Source organism: Zootoca vivipara, chromosome 2 (assembly GCF_965207765.1).
Source record: "Zootoca vivipara chromosome 2, rZooViv2.hap1.1, whole genome shotgun sequence".
Lineage (NCBI taxonomy): Eukaryota > Metazoa > Chordata > Lepidosauria > Squamata > Lacertidae > Zootoca > Zootoca vivipara.
The window spans coordinates 67162552-67187758 of NC_142584.1; the positions used below are offsets into that span (position 1 = coordinate 67162552).

General features: G+C 44.1%; 1 protein-coding gene across 2 annotated transcripts; it reads right to left on the minus strand.

Moving 5' to 3' along the window:
- Positions 1-493: 493 nt before the first annotated feature.
- CDHR4 (cadherin related family member 4) lies at positions 494-24862 on the minus strand. 2 transcript variants are annotated; one of them, XM_035105925.3, is made up of 20 exons: positions 24650-24862; positions 23574-23594; positions 22267-22448; positions 21370-21532; positions 20904-20995; positions 20493-20588; positions 19737-19840; positions 18458-18594; positions 18119-18302; positions 17403-17556; positions 16972-17074; positions 12618-12824; positions 10294-10433; positions 9356-9494; positions 7994-8208; positions 6262-6401; positions 5875-5916; positions 3499-3583; positions 2888-2921; positions 494-954 (listed from the first exon to the last, which is right to left on the minus strand). In XM_035105925.3, the coding sequence occupies exons 1-20, from the start codon at positions 24702-24704 to the stop codon at positions 899-901; spliced, it is 2349 nt and encodes a 782-aa protein (XP_034961816.1). In that variant the 5' UTR covers positions 24705-24862; the 3' UTR covers positions 494-898. The 2 variants fall into 2 exon arrangements, with proteins under 2 accessions (XP_034961816.1, XP_034961817.1); XM_035105926.3 differs by lacking the exon at positions 7994-8208.
- Between the last annotated feature and the right edge of the window lie 345 nt (positions 24863-25207).

Genomic DNA, 25207 nt, shown 5'->3' on the forward strand with positions numbered 1-25207 from the left:
TGTGCATGCACACTTATCTGAAGAAGTGTGCATGCACACGAAAGCTCATGCCAATGACAAACTTAGTTGGTCTCTAAGGTGCTACTGGAAGGAATTTTTTTATTATGCGTCATCAAAATTCAGGAAACATCAGGGTGCACAAAATAATATGATGCTCTCAATACCACACATGCCAATTAGGGCATTTTGTTAAGGGAGCTGGGTCAAGAGACAATGGTTCATTTGATGTTAAGGGAAAGCCACAAAGCTGGCTCCAGGTTGGGGTGGTTTTTTTGGGGAGGGGGTGAACTATTAGGAAAGATGCACTCAATAGGCTCTGCTCTCCCGCTCTTATTTTAAAGATAACACCTTAACTCTTCTTAGAACATAATGGAAACCCACAAGTTTAGAACTTGCTCTTTGGCCTGTTAACCTCCCTACCCCTAGTATCAGATATTCTGAAAATTGTTGTGCAAACTTAGTAGTTAGTCAGGGAAAGGCTTTCTACACACAATCAAAGGCACACCCTTTATTGTGGCACAATTGTCACAGAGAACATAAGAACACAAGAGCCCCACTTGATTAGAACAAAGTTATAGAGCGGGATAAGAAACAAAGGTGGCAACCCAAGTTGTCAGATCTTGAAGTTTATCAGATGAAGACTAGCCAGGAGGAAAACAGCTTGCCAGTGGAGAGGCTCTTAGAGGCTTCTCTCATTCCCCAGGTATATGCACAAGTCAATGTAAATAATTAGGGGCACATGATAGGAAAGGCTAGTTGCCAGCCCAACGTAAACAGCAGGTAACAATTTTTTATACGTATATGTAAATAATAGTATTGGTGCTGTGCAGAAAACCCTGTTTCTCCTTTTTGTCTGTGTACACCTGTGCCTCGGTCCTTAAGATGGAATAGGGCATGCTCACACCCAGCGCCGTGCTCCAGTGCTGCTGTCAAACAGGTAATATTGACCAGTGACTAGGGACATAAAGCAAGGAACAACATTAGGCCTTTGTCCAGTTAGCTCCATGTCCCCATCTTTTGCCTTCTCCATCTGCCCAACAACAATCCCACACTGTACACCCACACTGTCTCTGCTTCAATACTTCTAGCCTGTTTTCTGCAATGGTTTCCTTCATGCCTGACTTTGTACGTAATAATTTTTTTAAAGCTCCAAACGTGGAGGTTATCAGTGGCCTTGCTCTGTGGCATCTGTAGTTCATGCCTAGTATTTGTTTCATTTGGCACCTTAAAACCAAACTTCCCAATCCGGAGTCGTGGCATCCTACAGGGATCTACACAGCCTGATAATATCATTAGACTCACATGGTTCTCAGTCTGTCATCCTTGCCAGAGAGCCAGTTATAGATTGTGGGTTCGCTGGCTGCTGTGACATGTAATCTTTCTGTCTTATTGCAGATCCAGGTCATCAAGCCTGAGCTTTCACAGCCGCCATGAACCACCATTGGCAGGATTGGCAGCAACAGCAGCACATATGTTCTGTGCTTATGATACTATTTCATGCTCCTGCTAATTGTGCTGTTTTAATTGTGCATTTTATATTTGACTTCCTTACCAAGGTTTTATTTTGAAATCTTTAAGTTAATATTTTTGTTTCCTGGTCATTATGCTGCTTAAAATGTATACTTGACTTTCTTCTGTAATATTTTATTCTGGATTGTTTTATTTGATGTTTTAATGTGGGTTGTAAACTCCTTTGAGATTTTTTTGTTAAAAATATAGAACGGTTTCTCCTGAAACCATGCCCACCTCTTAATCAGGTGGCATCATCCCACTGAGCAGCTGGCATCAGCTGATAAGTGGGGGAAATTGATCTCTAAAGAAGCAGGTCTGAACCACCCACTTTTCAGCTGCTGAACTGCAATGGTATGGCTCGTAAGGAAGTGATGTGTACAGTTGGTTCCTGCAGAAAGCAGGATTGGCTTCCCCAACATCAGTTGATGTGCAGAGAGCTCAGTCCTGCCCAGTTCAGATATGCACCCAACCCCTGCAGAAAGCAGAATTGCTGAGATCTGGGGAGGTCAACTCTGCTTTCTTCCAATGCAGGAGGTTGTGGTGTTATCACCCCTTTAAGACTGGTTTATGGGAATGGGTTGGAACCTCAGAAATAATGAGTTTACATACAGCTGTCTCCCGTTAAGGCTTCAAGGCCGGTGTCACAAGGTAATTAGGTAGAAGAGGCCCATGGTCTAAATTCCCAAAAAAACTGGGTTGGTGGGAACTCTCGGTAGTCAGCCAAGCCAAGATCAGCATCTATTTGGGCTTTTGATGGCATCTTGTTCCATTGCTCAGCCTACTGAGATTTATGTTAATTAGTTGAATAAGTTAGTGTTTGTTGTTTTCTTACCTTCTGAGCCATTTGAATCTGTGTAATTATTTGGAGTTTTTCTCTCTTGTAGAGTTTTGTTTTAGTAAAGTCTGTGTATGACTGTATGAAATTAGGTCTGGTCTGAGTTCCTGAACCCTTTAATTTTGACCACACTTTTTGGACCAAGGATCATCCACCACAGAGGTGCTTGGGAACCACTGTGCAATGGATTTTATAGGTGGGCAACACATACCACCTGTCAACTATCCAACAGTATGATGATGTCATGTGACTGACCGATGGGTTGCCCCACTCACCCGTCTAAGTTAGCCTTTGGTGTTGGGTCCAGATAAGTATCTGGCCCACACAGTCTAAAAGGCTTGTGTTCTCACCCATGTGCTAATGAAACCAGCTCTAGCTGAGGAAAGCAAGGCATGGCCATTCTTTCAATGACATGAAAAAACTAGTGTGCATGTTGCATTGATTGCTTGATTATTGATAAACTGTCTGAACTGCTATACTGCCCCCCTGCAGCTTGAGGGTGCTATGAAACAATTATTAAACAATGGCGAATGAGCTTACCAGGGTCCTGGGCACGACCATCAAACTGGAGTTGCTACAGCGAGAGAGGAAGAGAAATAGATAAACTAACATTACAATCATAGTCCCAACCTTGGGTACCAAAGGCAATGAGCACTATGAGGGAAGGAAAGCTGCTTTTGAACTAAGCATTTCACCAAGTAGGCAGTCTGCACATTACTGGATCCCAATGGACACAAGGCATGCCAGGCTTTACGTCATGCTCTATGGATTGTACACTGTTAAAACAAGTATGGTTGGCCCCAATCTAGAAACATCAGCACACAGTAGAGTGTCATACAGCAGCTGCTGAGTATAAAATCCCTGACAAACTCATGGCCCCATATCAGTTTAGACCACTCTTTCCCAACCTGATGCCCTCCAGTCCAGATGCTTTGGACTGTAACTCCCATCATCTCTCATCACGGGTGATGCTGGCTAGGGCTGATGGGAGTTGTAGTCCAAAACATCTAAAGGGCACCAGGTGAGGAAGGCTGCTCCACACATGGAAGTGCAGAATTGCCACAAGGCTGATTGCCGGTGACTGATAGCAGCATGTAGAAGCAAGCTAAGCACAAACCAACTGGGGAAATTGAAAGTAGACTATGCCGTACCAGACTTAGTGCCTCAGTGGAATCTTTCCCTTTCTCCTTGCTTGGCTCTTCCGTAGTGATGTAATTTCTTTCCATTCCTTTGCCCCTACAGAATGAGAAATGTGGATCAGAAGGAACTCAACATCCTTGTGAGAGTCCATCAAGGCTAATGGCAGACAAAGCAATAGTCTGGATCAGCGGTCCCCAGACGTACCGGGCTTTGGGCCGGCGCGCCGATCGTGCGGCGGGCCGGAGGGCGGGGGAGTGCGCGCCCGTGCGGGCCAGCGGACGGGGGAGTGCGCGCACGGGCGCATGCGCACGGGCGCTTACTGGCGCGGCGGCGCGCTTCCAGGTCGGAAAAAGCGCCGGAAATCATTTGTGCGCATGCGTATGGGCCTCCCCCAACCTGGAAGTGCACCAGAAATGACCTCTTCTGGGTCGGGAGAGGCCCATACGCATGCGCACAAAGGATTTTCGGCGCTTTTTTCCCGACCCGGAAGAGCGCCGCCACGCTGCGCGCCGTAAGAGCAGGCAGCGGCGAGCGGCGGGGGTCGTCGCGGGCCGGATTGGGAGGCCAATTGGGCCGCATCCGGCCCCCGGGCCGTAGTTTGAGGACCCCTGGTCTGGATTAATCATTAAGATGAAGCTCTGCTCCACTGCAGGAGACCAGGCTGTGTTATTATTAGGCTTAGCCCTCCCAAATCTGCCCAATTAACTCTGCCAGCAGCATTTATAATGAAGGCTTTGGACAGTCAAGAGAGGCCCATTCTTGAGAGCTGCAAAGGCTTTCAGTCTCTTGCTGGCCAAGGAAATTGGAGTCACCCTATTGCTTCTGATATCTTAAGGCTGGATACAGGAGTTACTGAGAGTGACCAGAGGTGTGTGTATTTGACAGTGAGCACCTCACACAAGTACAGTAGAATTTAAGCTTCCCTGTTTGATGAAAAAGAGAGAGAGAGAAAGAGAGATAAAACAAGATCATATAAAGCTGTGAAACCCAGCTCAAAAATATGCAGAACAATGTCTGGTGAAACTTAAAAAGCTGGGAGGTGTGAGGAAACTCCATAGATTTCCTCACAGCCATATGGTGAGGCTTTGGTGCCCAGCATAGCTCATTATGTTTCTCTCCATGACTGGGAGAAGCAGCAGAATGATGGCAAATGAGCAAATTTAATGAATCTGCATAAAGCATAAGGAGTGATATAATTTGTTTTTCTTAGTGCAGTTTTTGCATTGCTAAATTGGCACAGAATTTTGACAGTCTGTATTTGCTGAATATACATAAGGTTCCTGAATGTTGAACAAACTATGAAACCCACCCCACACCATAGCAATGACATCAGCTGGGCCCTTCCAAGTACTAGTATGTGGTCAGTGGCTGTTATAACTCCATCTTCTCAGCTGAGATGTGTTTCAGCTCATTTTTGTACCTCCTCCAGGCCTTTGCCCCGTAAGACAAGGTTGCTGCTTTCTTCTTTTGCTTCCCTCAACATCTCAGATCAATTAAAAGTGCTCTCTCCCTCTCCCTCTGTGTGTGTTTGGATCTAAAGGACAACATACATGTTTGCACCATGTGAATACATAAAGAGGGCACTGCTGCATACAATCAGCTATAAAAACTGAGTCTTCTTCATATTGAAAATAAAATACCTGCAATGAAAGAAATGTGATGCTGGCATATGAAGTACTTTGTATTTATCCCTTCCTGTAATTTGGAAGGAAAATGTAGCCAATCCACTTTAAATTACAGTATTTAATTGCAATGGTTCAGCATCCAGCATTTTTTAAAGGAAACTTGTGGAGTATTTATTCTTTTATTTCATTCTTTAGAAACTTAAACTGCAAGTCTTTACTACTCAGAAGTAAGTCCTGCTGGATTCAATGCAGCTTACTCCCAATGCAGTCTTATACTGCAACCTTAAGCATTCTTATTCAGAAGTAAGCCCCACTGAGTTCAAAAGGGCTTACTCTCTGGTATGTGCCCGATTATTATCACAGCTTCCATCATATTATTATTATTATTATTATTATTATTATTATTATTATTATTATTAAATCATACAGTCATAATACTTCTTATAATTCCTCAAATGATCTATTACTCTCTGAGGAGATCTACTTAAGGTTGAATGAAAGCCAGACACACACAGACAATTTTACTATTTGGAAATATTATCTCTTCTCCAGCCTCTTTCAAACTACTTTTTATGCCCTTTATGAAGAAATGTGTTGAGGGGTGTGTGTGTGTGTACGCAAACACATGTGGGGGTATGTGACAAACTGGGTCTTTGCCCCGGGTAACAGAAAGCCTAGTTTCGGCCCTGTCCAAGTGATGCCAAGAGAATCAACACTCCCCCGAGATGCACAAGGCTCTGTGTCATGGATAGGGGTTCTTACTTGTTCTGCAGTAGGGGCTGAGATGTCTCTCCTGGTGCTTTCCTGGAATCCAAACAACAGTGAGAGTTCTGAGAATGTACTTAACAAGCCAAAATGTTCCTTGAGCTCAAGAGGGCAAGAAAAAGGTTTTGGTGGCATGCAACAGATTGTAAAAGCTCACATTTTTCAAGGTAGCAGGGAGGGCACTAGAACATTGTCTATGAGATCAGATCAGGCTCTTTCTTGTTAAAACAATTGTTCATATTTGGTTACAGATTTGACAGGTCCCCTTCTAGAATATGCCTGGGTAACAGCCACTGCTTAATGAAGATCCCACTGACATCAAACCTGAGTTAGGAATTGATTATGAAATAAGGTATGGATAGAGAGGTTTCACTGGAAACTCACCTCCAGCAGAGTCGCCAGAACAATAAACCCAAGGCAGAAAGGAGGAGAGCTCCAGTGAGTGTAAGAACCACCACGAACCAGGGATCTGGTGCCCAGTACCTCAGAGTTCTGTGCAAAGTAATGGGCTCCTTGGTCACTGTCTGAAATCAAAACAACATAAATCTAGTATGCAGAACCACACAAGCTCAGGCTTGTCAGGCTCCACTTGAGAAAGCCCATCAAGTCATTGGAACTCGACTGAGGTTGAATCCTGACAAGGCAGAACCTGGAAGTACTGTTTTGGGGGGACAGGAGGACTCCCTGGTCCTGAATGGGTAACTGTGCCCCTGAAGGATCAGGTGTGCAGCCTGGGAGTCATTTTGGACTCACAGCTGTCTATGGAGGCACAGGTCAATTCTGTGTCCAGGGCAGCTGTTTATCAGCTCCATCTGGTATGCAGACTGTCTTGCCAGAGTGGTGCATGCTCTAGTTATCTCTCACTTGGACTACTGCAAAAGTTTAGGGAAGCTTTTAATGTTTAATAGACTATTGTATTTTAATATTTTGTTGGAAGCTGCCAAGAGTGGCTGGGGAAACCCAGCCAGATGGGCAGGGTATAAATAATAAATTATTATTATTAGTGGAATTATTCAAATCTAAACCTTCCCATAATTTTCTCTCAATCTGTTCCTTCATCAATGTGTGGGGATGCTCTTAACCTGTAGTAAAAGGCTAGTGGACCAAGCCCTTCTGACCTGTTGACAATGTACTGAATATTTTTTCCAGCATGGCATGCAATGAAATAGGTTTATTCCCAAGATATGATTAATGGAGGCTGCATACACATGTACCCCTGTTCTAAAGGTTCTTAAAAGCATTTTCAATTGAACCTGGGAGCTGCTACTATTTACTCATGAGAATATTCTTCCAAAATATTTACCACAGCATTCTGCACCAATAGAAGCTTCCAAACCATCTTCAAGTACAACTCTTCATAGAGTATGTTATTATGAGGATGAAGTAAGATGTTCCATACTCATGAATGCCACTCTCAACTTGGGCACTCTAGCAATTATTTCATCACTTCTGCTCTGAAAAAAAGTCCTGGAGCTGTGTGTTCTCCCTTCTCACTGCACTGCAAATAATCAATGGATCTCTCTCAGTGACTACTCAGAAACACTGAACAGTAAAGAGGTCAAGGTGGAATCTTGCTATAGTCCATGCAATAATTGCAACGCAGCAAAGCTAGCAGCTACCCATTAATACTCTGAGATCATACAGTCATTAATTTCAATTTCCAATTTCTAATTCCAATGTCTAATTTCAGATGATCCAGGTGGCTTCCAAATGCTGTCAGATTCAAATTCAAGGTGTTAAATGCTGCTAAAAGGTCAAATCATATTAGGAAGGTCGCATTCACTTATAAATGGAACTTATTAAGTGACTTATTAAGCTACCATAATGCAAGCAAGCATCCTATAGCAGACACACTTCACAACCCAGGGAAAGAGCTGTGGGTCTAGGGCAGGCATCCCCAAACTTCAGCCCTCCAGATGTTTTGGACTACAATTCCCATCTTCCCTGACCACTGGTCCTGTTAGCTAGGGATCATGGAAGTTGTAGGCCAAAACATCTGGAGGGCCACAGTTTGGGGGTGCCTGGTCTAGGGACACTGGTGCAAGTGTGACTACTCCTGTGAATCAGATTGACCCAAGGCTTCCTGGCAACAGCATGTCCTTATCTGCCCCCTCACCGTGGTGGTGGTGGTGCTAGTAGGCACTGTCATGGTCCAGGGAGTCACGTAAACAAGAACGGTGGCGGTGGTGCTGAAGCGAGGTGTGCTCCCACCATCTGTCACTTCCACCAGCAGCTCAAAAGTGAGGGGGTCAAAAATGCCAGGACGGTTGTAGGAGAAGGTATTATGGAGCAAGCAATTTCCATTCATGCGAAAGCGCCCATTTGTATTGCCTGAAAAAGAGGGAGGGGAGCACATCTACACTGCGAACCTTACTTATATCAGCTGTATATCACTTTAACTTGTTGTGGCTTCCCCCAAAAGAATCATCGGAATTGTAGTTTTGTAAGAGTGTAGGGAGGTCCATTTGAGCTCCAAAGCCTGCTTCATATAACTACAGTTCTCGGGATTCCCTAGGACAGTGGTATAGTGCACTTCAGAAATTAAGTGCAGGCGTTCATTATTAGCTGTCATAGACTGGGGGCGTGGGATGCATTGCCATGACCCAGAGTCTAATTTACTTTTTTTGTTGCAACTGTGCTGATTTATTTATAAACAGCATACAGAACAGCAGTTCAAAGCTCAATACCAGTTTATTGGGATAAGTGTGACTGTAGTCCTATCAATAATTACCTGGGAGTAAACACAGCGGTGCTTACTGTGTAGGTTTAACATGTAAAACACATCTGAGCTAAGATGTAACTTTTAGCTTTCCATTATGAATGCAAACAATATAACAAAGGATTGTAATCATTTGCCTGCTAATGTGAAGTAGGAACCCTACTCAAAGAAAAGGAAAGACGTATGTAGCCTCTGTGCAATTATTTTCCTCATTCTCTGACTTCCTCCATGGTATTTGTCAAACTTGAAAACCTCATTATCCACTTGGCAGAGCAATGAGGACCAGTCAGTTATTCTTGACACTCTGGCAGGTTATGCCATTGCTCCAGCTCTGAAAAAAGCTCCATAACTATGCATTCCCCCCCCTTCTCTACACCACTGACCTGAGAAGGAAGATTAAACCTGCTTAAGTGTACGGTGTACACTCAGAATTTGCCATCAGAAATGCAACCTAGAGCTGTCCCTTGCTGCCCTCTTTGCATAGGCTTGCACTCTAGGCAGAACTTCTCATGTTTTCTGCTGCTTCAGTTCTGCCTTGAGAGTTCCAGCTTCAGCACACCATTAAGTTCCTGTTTTCCAGCACATACATACATCCCTCCACTGACGGCTATCTAGCTCAAACAGTAGCCCATATCTGCTAAATCCACCTCTGTCCTTCAGCAGCTTCACTCAGGAGTTGGAAGGAACCAAAGAATGTCACAGTTTAGGGCAGCCTTTTTGTAGCCTATTCCCTAGTGCTCTGCCTCAGGCATTCCATACCTCCAACAATCCTGTAGGCGAGTTCACTTCGTTCATTCTTTTCCGTGCATTGCAGATTAGTGACACACATAGTGCTTGTGGAAAGTATGAAACTCTGATAAAAGGGTGGGTCACACACAGGGGGCTCATCATTTATATCCTAGGAGTAAGGAAAGGGGTCATGTTTATCGGCACAGAAGTCCTGGAAAGGATTGTTCCCAAACTCCCATCTCTCATTTGCAATTATCACTGATGTTCCAAGAAGCAAGGTTCCATGCAGGGACCCCTTCACGTGCTGGGCTTCTCACATTGCCCAAAGTGTTAAGAAGTGGTTATAACCCATGCTTTTGCAGTGTTCTGTGTGAATCAAGCAACAGCCAAAAGATGACATAGAGCAGGTGTCTACAGAACACAGCATTTGATTTTGGCAGGAAAGGGTTTACTTTCTGCAATTTCATTTCCCAAAGTTCATTTCAGATTCTGCTCTGAGCCAATGAAAGAATAATTTAATGTCTTGAATGCTAGGGCCTCAGTGAGTTGATCATTTCATTAACCATAAAACTACTCATTGGCACCTAGGGGAGCTTCCCTTTCGGGGCAAAAAGCTGTTTTGAGGACGATTGATATCCATTATTAGGACTATGACTCAGGAAGAAACAGTTAAGCAACTTTCACTGTATACCGACGTCAGGATCCTGAGCAGGCTGTTAACAGCTGCTGTATGTAGTTTTATTATTATTATTATATAAAGGGCCCCATTACCTTCAGTAGCTTAGGGCTTCATCAAATCTAAATCCGGCCCTGCAGGTATTATGTGGCACTTGTAAAAAGTGCCGATTCTGCCAGTCAAAGTGGTTGAGTGGACACATGTGGGGTAAGGTGATCTCGTAGGTGACCTAGTCTCACTCAAAGCTTTGCAACAACCTCACTCTACTCACCCACCTGCCAAGTCCAGTTACCTGCACATTAATGGTGATGTTACACAGACTTGTATTTGACAATTCAGGATTTATGTCATTATCAAGGTCCCTTAGGTGGATGACCAAATGATATGACTTCTGCTTTTCATAATCCAGTGGTCCCAACACATAGAGCTCACCTGTGCCATAAAGACAAAATTGTGCATTTAAAGTATTTTGTAGTAACAGCCACTCCCAGGTCCATATTCACAACTGCCAAAGTTGAATCCCCACTTCCATTCTTCTACCCCCTTGATGTGAGTATGGTAGGTAGTTAAAAGGGTGTTAAATGATCCGCTTGAGATGATATCGAGTATGGGCCTCGGGAAAGTAGAAGGCAAAGTGTTGTGAAGCATGGGCCATTATTCCCTAGCAAAATCCTCTGGAGGTCTCTAGGCTGAGGGGACCAGTCCCAATCTGGGTGGGTGTGAGAGGGAGGAACCTTCATCTGAAGCAAAATGCAAGAAAGCCCAGATAAGTCAAGAGCTGAAGAATAAACCTAGACAAGTGGTGTGCTATATACAGTGGTGCCTCGCTGTTGTTGTTTTGTTGTTTAGTCGTTTAGTCGTGTCCGACTCTTCGTGACCCCATGGACCATAGCACGCCAGGCACTCCTGTCTTGCACTGCCTCCCGTAGTTTGGTCAAACTCATGTTCGTAGCTTCGAGAACACTGTCCAACCATCTTGTCCTCTGTCGTCCCCTTCTCCTAGTGCCCTCAATCTTTCCCAACATCAGGGTCTTTTCCAAGGATTCTTCTCTTCTCATGAGGTGGCCAAAGTATTGGAGCCTCAGCTTCACGATCTGTCCTTCCAGGGAGCACTCAGGGCTGATTTCCTTAAGAATTGATAGGTTTGATCTTCTAGCAGTCCATGGGACTCTCAAGAGTCTCCTCCAGCACCATAATTCAAAAGCATCAATTCTTCGGCGATCAGCCTTCTTTATGGTCCAGCTCTCACTTCCATACATCACTACTGGGAAAACCATAGCTTTAACTATACGGACCTTTGTCGGCAAGGTGATGTCTCTGCTTTTTAAGATGCTGTCTAGGTTTGTCATTGCTTTTCTCCCAAGAAGCAGGCGTCTTTTAATTTCGTGACTGCTGTCACCATCTGCAGTGATCAAGGAGCCCAAGAAAGTAAAATCTCTCACTGCCTCCATTTCTTCCCCTTCTATTTGCCAGGAGGTGATGGGACCAGTGGCCATGATCTTGGTTTTTTTGATGTTCAGCTTCAGACCATATTTTGCGCTCTCCTCTTTCACCCTCATTAAAAGGTTCTTTAATTCCTCCTCACTTTCTGCCATCAAGGTTGTGTCATCTGCATATCTGAGGTTGTTGATATTTCTTCCGGCAATCTTAATTCCTGCTTGGGATTCATCTAGTCCAGCCTTTCGCATGATGAATTCTGCATATAAGTTAAATAAGCAGGGAGACAATATACAACCTTGTCGTAATCCTTTCCCAATTTTGAACCAATCAGTTGTTCCATATCCAGTTTTAACTGTAGCTTCTTGTCCCACATAGAGATTTCTCAGGAGACAGATGAGGTGATCAGGCACTCCCATTTCTTTAAGAACTTGCCATAGTTTGCTGTGGTCGACACAGTCAAAGGCTTTTGCATAGTCAATGAAGCAGAAGTAGACGTTTTTCTGGAACTCTCTAGCTTTCTCCATAATCCAGCGCATGTTTGCTATTTGGTCTCTGGTTCCTCTGCCCTTTCGAAATCCAGCTTGCACTTCTGGGAGTTCTCGGTCCGCATACTGCCTAAGCCTGCCTTGTAGAATTTTAAGCATAACCTTGCTAGCGTGTGAAATGAGCGCAATTGTGCGGTAGTTGGAGCATTCTTTGGCACTGCCCTTCTTTGGAATTGGGATGTAGACTGATCTTCTCCAATCCTCTGGCCATTGCTGAGTTTTCCAAACTTGCTGGCATATTGGGTGTAGCACCTTAACAGCATCATCTTTTAAAATTTTAAATAGTTCAGCTGGAATATCATCACTTCCACTGGCTTTGTTATTAGCAGTGCTTTCTAAGGCCCATTTGACTTCACTCTCCAAGATGTCTGGCTCAAGGTCAGCAACCACACTACCTGGGGTGTACGAGACCTCCATATCTTTCTGGTGCCTCGCTAGACGAATTTAATTCGTTCCACGGGTCTTTTCTTGTAACCTCCGCTCGAAAAATCCTTTCGTTAAGCGGAAATTTCGTTAAGCAGGGCATTTGTTAAGCGAGGCCCCACTGTAAAAGCAGGGGAGTGGGGCTAAGAGCAGGTGACATCAGTCTACCTGGATTCCATACATACAGAATTCAAACATCTTTCCTTACCTGAGCGACGGCCAATGTAGAAAACAGAGTCCTCTGAACCCAGGATGCTGTATATGATGTTGTTGAAAGGATAGTCTTGGTCAGTGCCATTGATGCTGCCAATGAAGTATCCAAAGCCTGCATTCTCTGGGACACTAAAGAATCGCCTTGAGCACTCTGGTTTGTATTCATTCTTTCGGCTTACTGTCACCAACACCTGCACTGCGGCTGCAGGGGACAGAAACAAATCTGAGAAGCCTGGGTGACTAGGGACACTTCCAGACCCACTATTTTACAGGCGGGAATCAATCACATACTGGCAAATTCAACTGCACAGCTACAGTTGATTTGGTGCTCTTGCACAACACCTTCCACACCCCTGAAAAAAAATCCCAGATTTTTTGTGGTAAGGAAAGTGATGTGGAAATGCACTGGGAATTATGGGATAAATACTGCCCAATATGACATCATCTAACCTCCCCATTAATTTTTTTTAGGGAGAATACTCAAGGAAGTGGATGTCATAGCAACTCCCCACATAATCTGTACAAACCAGTCAGGATGAATGCTCAATATATATGGAAGCAATCTCAAGCTTCAGCAGGCATTGGCTAAGCATCGGCTAGGAACTGAGAAAGCAGCCTACATAACCATTAGCAAAATGCCCGGCTCAAATCGTACATGATAGCTGCAGGCTTGCAGGTTCCAACTTTAATTTAAACCCAGTTACAGTGGTACCTCGGGTTACGAACACCTTAGGTTACAAACACTTCGAGTTACAGACTCCGCTAACCCAGAAGTAGTACCTTGGTTTAAGAACTTTACCTCAGGATGAGAACAGAAATCGCGCGCCGGTGCAACCTGATGATACTGAATATTTGTTATGAGAAAGGAATTTTTTTAAAAAAAGAATTTTTAAAAAAAAGAATAAAGAAAGAAATCACGTGCCAGCGACACGCTGGCAGCGGGAGGCCCCATTAGCTAAAGTGGTACCTCAGATTAAGAACTGTTTCAGGTTAAAAACGGACCTCTGGAGCGAATTAAGTTCATAACCAGAGGTACCACTGTACATGTAACCAGAGGTAGTGGGGTCTGAATTTTCAAGGAAGAGGGATGTGTGAACAGAGCACTCCATCCCTGTCACCTTCCTCCCTGTAGCCTCTCTTGTCAGGGTCTTTTGCCCCAGCTGGGAGGTAGTCCTTGCGTAGATGTGCTCAATACAACCCCCCCCACACACACATATACCTACCCCATTCACTTAAAAAACTGTGGCCCTCTAAACACTGCTTGAAATGTGATTGGGGCAGATCCAGGTTTAAACCAACAGGTTGCCACCCTTGTGTGTAGTTTTAATTATTTGGTGATGGGCCAGAATCTGGTGTGGTATGGCTCTCACAACCACCCAAAGAGCTCACTGTTTTGTTCTTACAACCTGCCACCGTGACCCTCATCTAGCCAGTTTATACACTTATATATTCAATGTTTGCAATTATTAGACATATTAACTGTCTATGAACCCATTGTGGATACCAAATTTTCTGCACATTCATTTTAACTGTTTTTTTAAATAAAAAAATCCGTACAATTCTCATGTTTGTGTTCTTTAATTATTTCCATTTTATTGGATGTTTGTCAGTTTGCTATTTGTAGTGTGAAGTATGTGTCCTTTTGAGGGTGGTCCGTGCTGGGCTTTCTGTTTGATCCTCTGTTTATTTTTTGACACAGACCACATGCAGTTGTTGCTTGTCCATGACAAATTTGTTTAGTAACAGTCTGCCTTCATGTACCACAGAAGACGTTTGTGGGGCTTCTTCTAAGGTCAAATCAGCCAACAACTGTAGTACTATTTTTAATTATTGTCGTGTTGATATTTCACAATAAACGGATTTGTTGTTGTTGTTGTTGCAACTGTAGTACATGACTGTCGTCAACAGCCCTGTAGTACATGACTTACATTTTCTCGATCAAGAAATATCAACACAAGTCATTATTATCATCTTGATGCTATTGATAAAAGTATGATTATTCATCAACCAGCCACAACTATAAGGGCAGATGATTTACAGAATTTCTACAGCTGCTTTGAAAGTTTCCCTTATTGTTTAGCCATGACTTTTATGGTATACAATAATTGGTGGTTCTTAGTTGTCTGCAACTGGACTTAACTGTCAGGGAGCCTTTACCTTCTTTTTTATCTCCCTGTACACCCAGGACACAATCCAATTAACAATAAGCACACTGATTTCAATGCAGGGTGGCAGGCATATTCTTATGTCATGTTCATTGAATTCAATCAAACTTGAAAATACTTTGGTTGGATGGCACCTTTGGTTTTCAGTGGTAACCTGTTAACAAAGTTCATTCTTGAGCTACTTTCTGGTTTGTTTTCAGTCAGGTTTTTACAAATGGTTCATTAACCAATATGGTCAGGCAACTAAAATGTTCAACCTAGAGGCCTCTTCCAACATGTTTTCCTCATTGGAATGCTTTTGAAGGCACATGGAAAATGTAACAGAAGGATTGGTCACTGTGTCAGTATTTGCTATTCTCTGTAAGGTTGTGGCAAATCAATGTTCACTACACTTTATTGCCTCTCCAGGCTTGTGCAGAAGTGGAATGTGGATTGCAGCTTAGCACAAACACATCCTTTCCCTTTTCAAACATCCCCAAAGGAAGAGATTGTTTGCAATCCTGTTTCTTCATTCTTAGTAGATGGCTGTATCAAGATGGGCCCACGATATGGGTGGCAAAGTCAGGTGAGGTGGTGTGGAGAGGCTGCTCTTAAGAACAGAGCAAAATGGTACAATCAAGGCTGTGTACTGTATATTCTGTGATTCCACTTTTGCACTAAAGAAGCACACAATGTGGTACTGGGCTCAGAATTTAGCATCCTAAGGCTCTTACAGTACCAGCCTAACTATGTCTACACAGAGGTACGTCCTATTGAATTCAGTAGGGCTTACTCCTGGGTAAGTGGGGTTAGGATTGCCGCCTTAGATTTTTTCTTTTTTAAAATTCAGGGAGATTTCTAGTTCATCAGGCTGCAAAGTACAGAATCATAGTGTGACAGAATTGGTGCTTCAAAGATCATTATCCCAACCCCTCAGATGATGCAGGAAACTGTCTGCTACAGCGTCCTGGACAGATGGGCAGCCAGTCTTTCTTTAAAAGTCTATAATGAAGGAGAGCCCATCATCTTCCAAGGCAACCTGTTCCACTGTCAGGTGGCTTGTGGGGTGAAGAAGTTATTCCTAAAGTTTAATCTAAATTCTCTTTTATTGAAATTTGAACCCATTGTTCAGGTCCCAAGCCTCTGGAGCATCAGAAAACAAATTTGCTTCATCATCTATGCGACAGTCATTCACATCGTTGAAGATGGCTATCATATTGCCTCTGAATCATCCTCAAGGTGTCTGGTAAATATCTCTGAAGCCAGGGCAGGGGCTGAGTAGAATTTGCAGTGGTCAGCAGATGACAACAACAACTTGTTTTTTGTATCCTGCCCATCCAACTGGGTTGCCCCAGCCACTCTAGGAGGCTTCCAACAGAATATACATTAAAAGCTTCCTGATACAGGACTGCCTTCAGATGTCTGCAGAAGGTTGTATAATTCTCTCTTTGATATCTTCTGGGAGGGCATTCGACAGGGCAGGTGCCCCCACCGAGAAGGCCCTCTGCCTGGTTCCTTGTAACTTCTCACAATAAGTAAATTGCCAGAAGGCCCTCGGAGCTAGAACACAATGAGGTCTGAGCTGAGATGGGACTTTGCATAGCTTTTGACAAAATATACAAAGGTAAGAGAATTCAGGTTTCTTGGTACAGATTTTGTATCCATAAAAGCCAAAGGGGAAACACCAAAGTGGTGTGTGTGTGTGTGTGTGTGTGCGCGCGCGCTAACAGAAGCCAAAGACAAGAGGTACAAAAGAAATGTATAAATGGGGGGGAGGAATGCTGTCTTCTGCTATAAATCCAAACTCCAACTTCTTATGAAACATATGCAAACAGGCTCATTAAAACACTGTCACACTGCCTACTGAACACACACCATCTGGCCTATAATTTAGTTCTGATCCTCAGCAAGTGCTTGCTTTGCGCCTGCATTTCACTGGGTTCCTAGGTCCTAGTACTAATCCAGACAACAGCCATAGACATGATAGATTTACCTTTGCCAACAGATAGCTCCAATAACTGTTTCTGCAGTGAGAATTTTACCAGGGGCGGGGAAGTCACCTCTGCCCTCTGATTCCTACCATACCTCAGAGCAAGCCAATCCAGGAGAGATCTTGCAGAAGTCCTGATTTCACATGACCTTCTGTGTTCAGTATCAAGAGAAGACCAAACCCAAACAGCATTTTATTGACAGAGCAATACGCACTGTTTTGTGGAGGACTTCCATCATCAGTCACTAGAATGGTGGCTTGGTACTGGAAGTTAAGGCTGGCCATAGCTTCAGAGTCATAGTCCAAAGTGGTGTTCACCTGCCAGGACCCAAGGACAGAAAGGTCAGGACCATATGGACACATATTAAACTAACAGCATCCTCTGCCAAAGGGAGATGCTTAGTCGGGGAAAATGGTAAACTCATTGTTAATTAGAGTTTCAACACTCATGATCTCTCAGGTACCCAGAAGTGACTGAATTGGAATTAAGCAGTACCCTGAGTCACATTTTGCCCTAAATTCTGGCAAAACTGAGAGGATGGCTAGGTATGTTGGAAGCTACTCAACCCTTAAGCCTTGCCCACTCTCCCCACTCCCTCTCCCTAACATATCTGATGGAAGAAATAAGTCCATTCCAAGGGCTTACCTGTAATTGTGAGTGCCTCATTTGGAAGCTATAGGGAGGGCTCTGGCTGCCCTCCATTATTTCGTAGTGAAGCCTATCACTGCCACTCTCTACATCATTACAAATCAGATTCAGCAGTGTCGTCCCAATGGGGGTCGTTTCTGGTATCTCAGTCCTAGGATTAAGCAGCAATAGCCACAAAGAGTAAAAAAAACCAGAAGGATAGAAATGGTGATTTGAAAGGAGAGAAAGATATCCTCCTTGTCCCCCCTTTGCCTATGTTTCTCAATAACCTCTCTTAGAGCAGATCACTGTTGACAGAAGATCAAGCATGTCAAGGCTTCTCCATAGGCCTGTCATAGGTTCTGTCAGTGGAAAGAAGACAATTCTTGTGCTCTGACTGCTCAGACTCATTAGCCCTTAAGATTGTTCTTACTTCTCGATCAAGGGTGGGAGACCTGTGGCCCTTCCAGATGTTGCTGATCTTCAACACTCCTCATCCCTGTCTGGGGTTGATAGCAGCTGGGGCCAAATCACATCTGGAGGGCCACAAGTTCCCACCACTGCTCTAGACCCAATTCTCCTCTCAGAGGCATGGTTAATACCCATGGATCCTCTTAAACCCTAAATACTGCTACACCCTGTTGTGTATAGCAGGTAGGGAATGACCCCCAAACTCTATATTTCTTTTACTTGCTCAAGCTTGAGTAAGATCCTTTTGCTCTATGGAGACTTACACAAATACAGCAGGTGTGCACAGAGGTCCTTGCAGGTTCTGCCGCTTTACTGTAATGTTGACGGTGATGGTAGCTTTATCTGTGGGATGCAGCATGTTGTAGGCTTCCACCATAAGCAGGGTTTCAGTTAAGTCTGGATAGCGTCTCAGATTTAGGTCATACGTGTTCTTGATTAAGCCTGTGTCTGCATGCAAGTAAGAGATAGGCTGTGATCACTCAGCTCCTTGAGAGCAAAGATGGCTGACATAGTTTGAAGACCATTGTTGATGACCACCACAGAAGGCCCAGCCCTCCCTGAGGCTGTGTGGGTCCCATGCCACATCCCTGGATTCTCCTTACCTGGTTCAATGGTGAAATGACTTGTGGGCAGAGAGGAGATGATCCGGTAAAGCACATTTTCCCCACTGGCATTGACTTTTACAATAGGCTGGAGGGGGATTGTGTTTTCTGATACCGATATTGCTAATGATGACTCCCTAAATCATGAAGAAAAGAGTGTAAGTCCCAGGTGCTATAAGCCACCCCATCTACTACACTTAGTTGAATATTCCTATTTTGGGATAATACAGGAAGTAGAGCATTAACAGGACAACAAGGACTTTTAGAGTCATGTTGAAAAATAGGAAAGTGAGTTATGGCTGCTCTATGCAACTCCAGCAATATGTGTGGCATCAAAGGAAAGAAAGAGAAAAACACACCTAAATGTCCTCCCTGCTGTATGCTTCCTTCAAAGAATTTGATGTAGTGTGATGGCCCAGTCCCCAATATAATGGTGGGTGGTGGTGTTTCAGAGAAGCTCACACTCCTCACTGCTCATGTTGTGCTGCCCAGGCCCATGGGACAGAGGAGACAGGAAACCTGTCCTGACACTAGAGGGGATTCTGCACAGCTCCCTTATAGCAAGTGAATCTCTCCTAATTCAGTTTTTGCTCTCAAATCCAGATCATCTGTTGCATTCCCTCTACCACCAGGGACTGACAGCCACTAGTCAGCAATAGCCTCTCTGGCATGGAACTTGAAGGGATGTGGGTGGGGAAAGTGACACTGTTTGTCTACTGAAAAGGCTGTCAGAGCTAGGGTTTTCCTTCTCTGGTACAAGTTAATGAGAGGGGAATTGGATGGGTTCCACATGTGCCCTGGACTGGGGAAGCCTGCACCAGTAGCCTCTTGCCCTGGCTCAAATCTCTGATGGCCTGAATGTACTAGTACATTCATTACATCAAAAGTGACTGCTTTGTGAGGAGGCGATATTATAGAGGTGCCAACAAAGCACTATTTCAATCCTTTGAAGTGTGACAGAAGTGCAGCTCTCAGGTCAAGTGTGACCAGACATGATCTGGGAGTGATGCCCCAGCACTCTCTACTCTGTGGTAAAAAAAGTTTCTTAAGCACACCTTTCTTATGATGTTGCATAACCACCAGGGGTGGCAGAACATATTGGGGCAAGTAGCCCATGTCTTAAGTCTATGCTGTGGGGAACTTGGAGCCCAAGAGCCTTTATATCCCTCTCTCCGCTGTTTATTCATAAAAGTGCCCTATACCAGCATATCATAAAATATCAGGGCGTCATATAACCATTTGACACCATTAAAAACAACATAGTGACAACTCAACTCACGTGAAATTGACTTGCTTGTGGTAAACAGGCAGCACCTTCACTGCCAGAGGCCTGCGGCAGCTTCTCCCATCACTGTCCATTACCACAATGACCATTGAGAATGTCTGCAAGGAGAACGGCATGGCGTGAATTTACAAGCAGGAGGGATAGGTCTAGTTAAAAGCAAGCTCTTAGTATGTTGCTGGGTCCAAGACACCTAGGGAGGGAAGACTGAAGTGCCACAGAAGCCCCAGGAACAGGAAGGCACAGTACCTTGAAATGGAGAATGTTGTGTTTTATTCCTCCTGCCTTATCATACCCGGAACTGGTTGAGTCAACTTTCTCAAGCACTATGCTTTTAGTTACAGTTCTGCATGAGAAGCAGAAGCCTGCTGCATGGTTTCCCCCTCCATAAACCGTTGTGTGTGGTTTTTTTTAGCATCATCTGTGTGGCCCCATCCAAATGATGTCTTTTAATGAAAAGAGGACCTGGGGACAGGGAGGTGGGAGTCACAGGGCTAGGAGGAAACTTATGGTGAGACAGAGATCCACACCATACATTTAAAACACATCCAATGCCTATTTAAAGTGCAGGTTGTACTCTGAAGAATCCTGGAAACTGTAGTTTCTCCTTCACTGTGCTATAGTTCCCAGCCCCCCAAACAAACTACAGAACACTTTTGAGAGGGGACAGAGCTGGGGGGGGGAGGTGACATATTATAAGGACAGTGACATTGGCAGAACATATGCATATGTACAGTAAGCAATGGAACATACCTTGCCAGCTTGCTCACGACTGAAACCCATGGCAGGTGCCAGTACTCTTCCCTCTTCAGTTATGATGAAAGGCAGAGAGGCATTATCTACAGTGAACTGCATAAAAAGAAAATAAGGTTGGCTGGGGAAATTGTTTCTTTATTTGTTTTAAAGAAAATCTCACCCCCTAAGACTTATATCCAAAATTGCTATCTCCTCCTCTGCCTGGGGCACTATTAGAATATACCACCTCCCAAATTCTCAAGCCTTCTCTCCATGGCCAGACACACTACAGTACATGAAAATTTCCTTTGCAAGACTATAGTCCTTATTTAGTTAAAAACATTTATTTAGGAATAGTTTAAAATGGTTTTATTTTTATTTTTTTAAGTCTTCCAACATTCCTGATTTCCCCGCAACAAAGGTGCTTACAGTCAAGTTGCCTCTGCCTTTCCTCTTCAGTACAATTTGGTAGATGAACTCTTCAGGGCCAACATCCTCTGAAACACCTACTGGGTTCTCTCCTGCAGCAGTAAGAGAGGTGGAAGCAGTCAGACTCTTGCCTTAGTTAGAATCTACCCCTTTGACAACACTGGAGGCCTCTGCAGGCTGAGCTTCCCACTGGCATGGACAGCCCCAGAGTCCCTTCTTCTAGCACTGGCTAGTCTACTATTCAAATCTGCCTCCCCGTGGTTGAAAAAAAACAGCATCCTCCTTTGCCATGTAGGATCTGCCCCATGTTGCTGGAGAACTCACTGCCTCTCAGTGCCTGGTGGCAACACCACCACCCCTACCCTCACCACACCACAGTACTGTGCCATATTAAAACTTTTCTTACCATGGCACCCTTGTCTTAGGGCCTTAGGATGAAATACCAGGGCTATCATGATAGCCTTACCTATGTATTCTGGTCCGCTGCCACACTCCAATCTGTCTGCTGCAATGACTCGAATGAAGAGCTTAACTTCAACTGGCGTGCCACTTGGGCAACTTGCACTGAATGTCAAAACATACTGATTCACCACTCTAGCATCCAGGGCAGCACTGGAACTAAGGCTCACCTGGAAGCCAAAAGAAAAAAATTCAGCATGCGCTGCACCTCTCTTCCATATGTTTACTCCTGTTGAACAGTGTTGATGATGCCATGGGCACCAATCAATAGATGTCCATATGCCAGATAGGTGCCCAGGTGCCAGGTGGGAGTACGTGGCATGGTGGAATAGCCTAATTAAAGTAGCAGCAGCAACTAAAAGTCTCCCCCTTAGCACCCGTCAGTAATATTTGGGGAGTAGTTTTGCTTACTTGGGGAAAAGAAAACAGCTAATTGCTGCTGCTTCACATCGTCCTAATGTAGGCACCAATGCAGTGAAACAGGTATGAAACAGTTTTACATTTGTAGTGAAGACATGAGCATACTAGGTACATGTTTACATACATACTATACATACTAACAAAAGCTGTATTCCGCGGCACAATACTGGTTAACAAAAATGACACTTAACCTGTTCAATTCTTCTAGGTACTGTATGTTTAATTAATATAATTTATTAAATGCTCTAGTCCCACAAGAGGCTAGTTCATCTTGATTGGATTGAAATATCTGGCATGCAGTGCAGCAGGACAACAGCACTGTTGACTCACTAGTCCCAGTTCAAAAATCCCCACTAAAATGTGTTTTAAAATGCCACAGAGGAAAAGAGTCCCTGTACTCTCATAGGCCATGATGGCAGGAAAAGCTTTCCCCTTGTGTACACACACACACAGAATTTACTACAAATTTACAAGTCTCTTGTACCTCATAGATGTCAGGGGATACAAAATTTGGCTGATTGAAAAAAGATGTGGTGGGGCTTGTGGTCTTCAGATTTACTGTGGGTGGATCGCTGGAGTCCGTACAGTTGCTGGTGAAGTTGGCCACGGTTGTGCCTGGTGTCAAGCTGTCTTCCAGCACCACAGTGTCTGGGATGCCCTCAAACACTGTAACAGAGACAGAGACAGCAATGAAAGTATTGGTCCCATGGCACCATTGACTACAGCAGAGTAAAGCCCTTTTTGATAAGCATGCACATGACATGGGTAATTTCCATGTTTCTGAAATATAGGCAGCTTGCTTTCATAAATGAATAGTAAAGTCATAGAACTGTAAGAGTTGGAAAGGACCCTGAGGGTCATTAGGTCCAACCTCTTGCAATGCAAGAATTGCAATATGGCTCCAAGAACAACTCTGGTAAAATGTCATAAACAAGGCTGAGGATAAAAGAAATAGAGAAGAAAGCGGATTTGCAAGACACCCAAAAATGAAGGATGAATGAGCAACAGGAACAGATCCTAACAGCACTGATAGTGATAATTCAGCAAACATTGGTAAACTGATGCCCTGTTATGTTCTCAATAGCGGTTTGGAATTGGGCTGTTCATGCATTGTTATTGTTGTGTATTCATTGTTAATTGGTTATGCCAACTCTTTTAACTAACTGTATAAAGGAATAGTTACAGGTAGGTAGCTGTGTTGGTCTGCCGTAGTTGAAACAAAATTTAAAAATCCCTTCCAGTAGCACCTTAGAGACCAACTAAGTTTGTCATTGATATGAGCTTTTGTGCACACGAAAGCTCATATTAGTGACAAACTTAGTTGGTCTCTGAGGTGCTACTGGAAAGGATTTTAAAAATTTTTGTATAAAGGAATATTATTCTTTTTCGTATTCATTCAGCTCCAGAGCTATTACAGTCTGTCTCTTCTCATCTATAGTGAAGATGTGGCTGCCTAAGAGCAGCCCCTGTTCAAAGGCTTCCTAGGGTACTACAATATTATGTTTGCAGGAGAGAGACTGCCTTGCTCTAACCATAGGCAGCTTCCCCCCACAGTGTATCATCACAGCACTTTAGGCACCCAGGTGTCTGTATGCCCATCTGGAGGTGTATGTGCTCAAATATACACACTTGGCTATAACCCATGTTTGCCTGCATTAAGAACAGCCAACTTTGTTTTAACAGCTGTTGTGCATCAAAGCCTGCTTTTGCACTGCATAGGGTGATCTTCCTTCCCCTGCCACTGGTCATAGGTCTGTTAAGTAGGGAAGTGCGGAGGTTTCCTCTCCTTACCTATGTCTCCAATGGCTGGATCTAGAGCAGTGGGGTGGGGGTGGGGGAAACACAAGAGAAAATACTGTTATTATCTACCAGACATTCAGTTCAATTAGTGAGCAAACATTCCCTCAGCAAACACACTCCCCAACCAAAAGCAAAGGAGCCTGGGGTTCCCAGATGCTGAAGAGAGAACTGAGGAAGAGGCAGGATGTCATATGGAAGAAAAAGCTCTGCCTGTGGAAATGTCACCTTCTACCTGTTCTCCTTCGTTTCTGGAAGTAATCATGCATATTTCTAGCCATCTCACCCCTTGCTTTTTCCTGTAAGACCAATTGCAGTCGTTAACAGTCGTCAACAGGTTTACCACACCTACCAGCCAATCACCCATTCCCACCACCCTTCTGAGTAATACCCCTCCCCACCCTCTCACTATATATAAGGGTCTGGTGACTTCTGTTTCAGTGTATCTGAAGAAGTGTGCATGCACACGAAAGCTCACACCAATGACAAACTTACTGTAGTTGGTCTCTAAGGTGCTACTGGAAGGAATTTTTAAATTTTGTTTCATGCATATTTATGTTTCAGAGAGTACTCAGACAAACGCATGGTCCAATCTCCTCAGAGGGAAGGATTGGGAAACCTTTGACGAACTGGGCTGTGGGAATGCTCTCAAGGTGTCTAGGGCTGCCAGCTCTTCCCCAGCGCCATGTGCTCAACACAAACCACCCCACTAGCTGCTATTCTTTTAAAAACACAATAGTTTCCAGCCGTGGATTGACCTTGACTAGCCGAAAGTCAACTATAACATATTGTGGTTGAGCTGTGACTTTTAATAATACATTGTAAATGGTTGTAACCTGCCCAGGGGCCTCAGGTGAAAAGCTGGCTAATACTAACAACAACAACAACAACAACAACAACAACAACAACAACAACAACAACAACAACCATCCATAGGGACACCAATTCTCCAGTCTCTTGGTTCCCATGTCCTAACAGCGAAATCTAATTTGGGAATGGGGATCCTCCACTGAACAGATATGGAGCAGGAGCTTCATGCATGATGGAGCTGAGATCCCCATAACTCTTACCTATAGTACAGATGCTGAGGAGCAATGTGAGAGGCAAGGGCCACCCTGGTTCCATTTTCAAGGACGCTCCAGTCCAGCCAGTGTTCTGTGACTTTGTCTGCTTAAGTTGCCAGGCTGGGTTGCTAAGTACATTGGGTGGGGCAGAGCAGGGCACAGCAAGGCTCAGCTCAGTTATGGGAATTGCCCAGCCCTTCTCAACACATAGTGAGGAACACATTTATTTATGAAGAAGAAGAAGAAGAAGAAGAAGAAGAAGAAGAAGAAGAAGAAGAAGAAGAAGAAGAAGAAGAAGAAGAAGAAACCTTGAGGCTACGGGTCAGCCTGGAAAGCACAAAGAGAAAGAGACTGAGGGCTCAACCATACTTACCCTTGCTCTGCTCTTTCTAGACACAGTGTCCAAACAGGCTTTTTTTTCCCTCGTTGGCATTCAGGTGACCTCTTTGAAAATTCAGCCAAATTTGTTTCCACAAACATTAGACAACATTGACTATTTGTTTGTGGGGAGGCACTAGAAGATTGCACCAAGTGTTCTTCCATACCTCTCAGTGCATTTTCCTG

Excerpts from the sequence above, each read along its gene's own strand:
- CDHR4 (XM_035105925.3), bottom strand. The coding sequence starts at position 24,704 with ATGGAACCAGGGTGGCCCTTGCCTCTCACATTGCTCCTCAGCATCTGT. Across the intron at positions 22,449-23,573 it reads TCCAGCCATTGGAGACATAG|TGTTTGAGGGCATCCCAGAC; the intron begins GTAAGGAGAGGA and ends TCTCTGTTACAG. Across the intron at positions 17,075-17,402 it reads TGAGGCACTCACAATTACAG|GTGAACACCACTTTGGACTA; the intron begins GTAAGCCCTTGG and ends GGGTCCTGGCAG.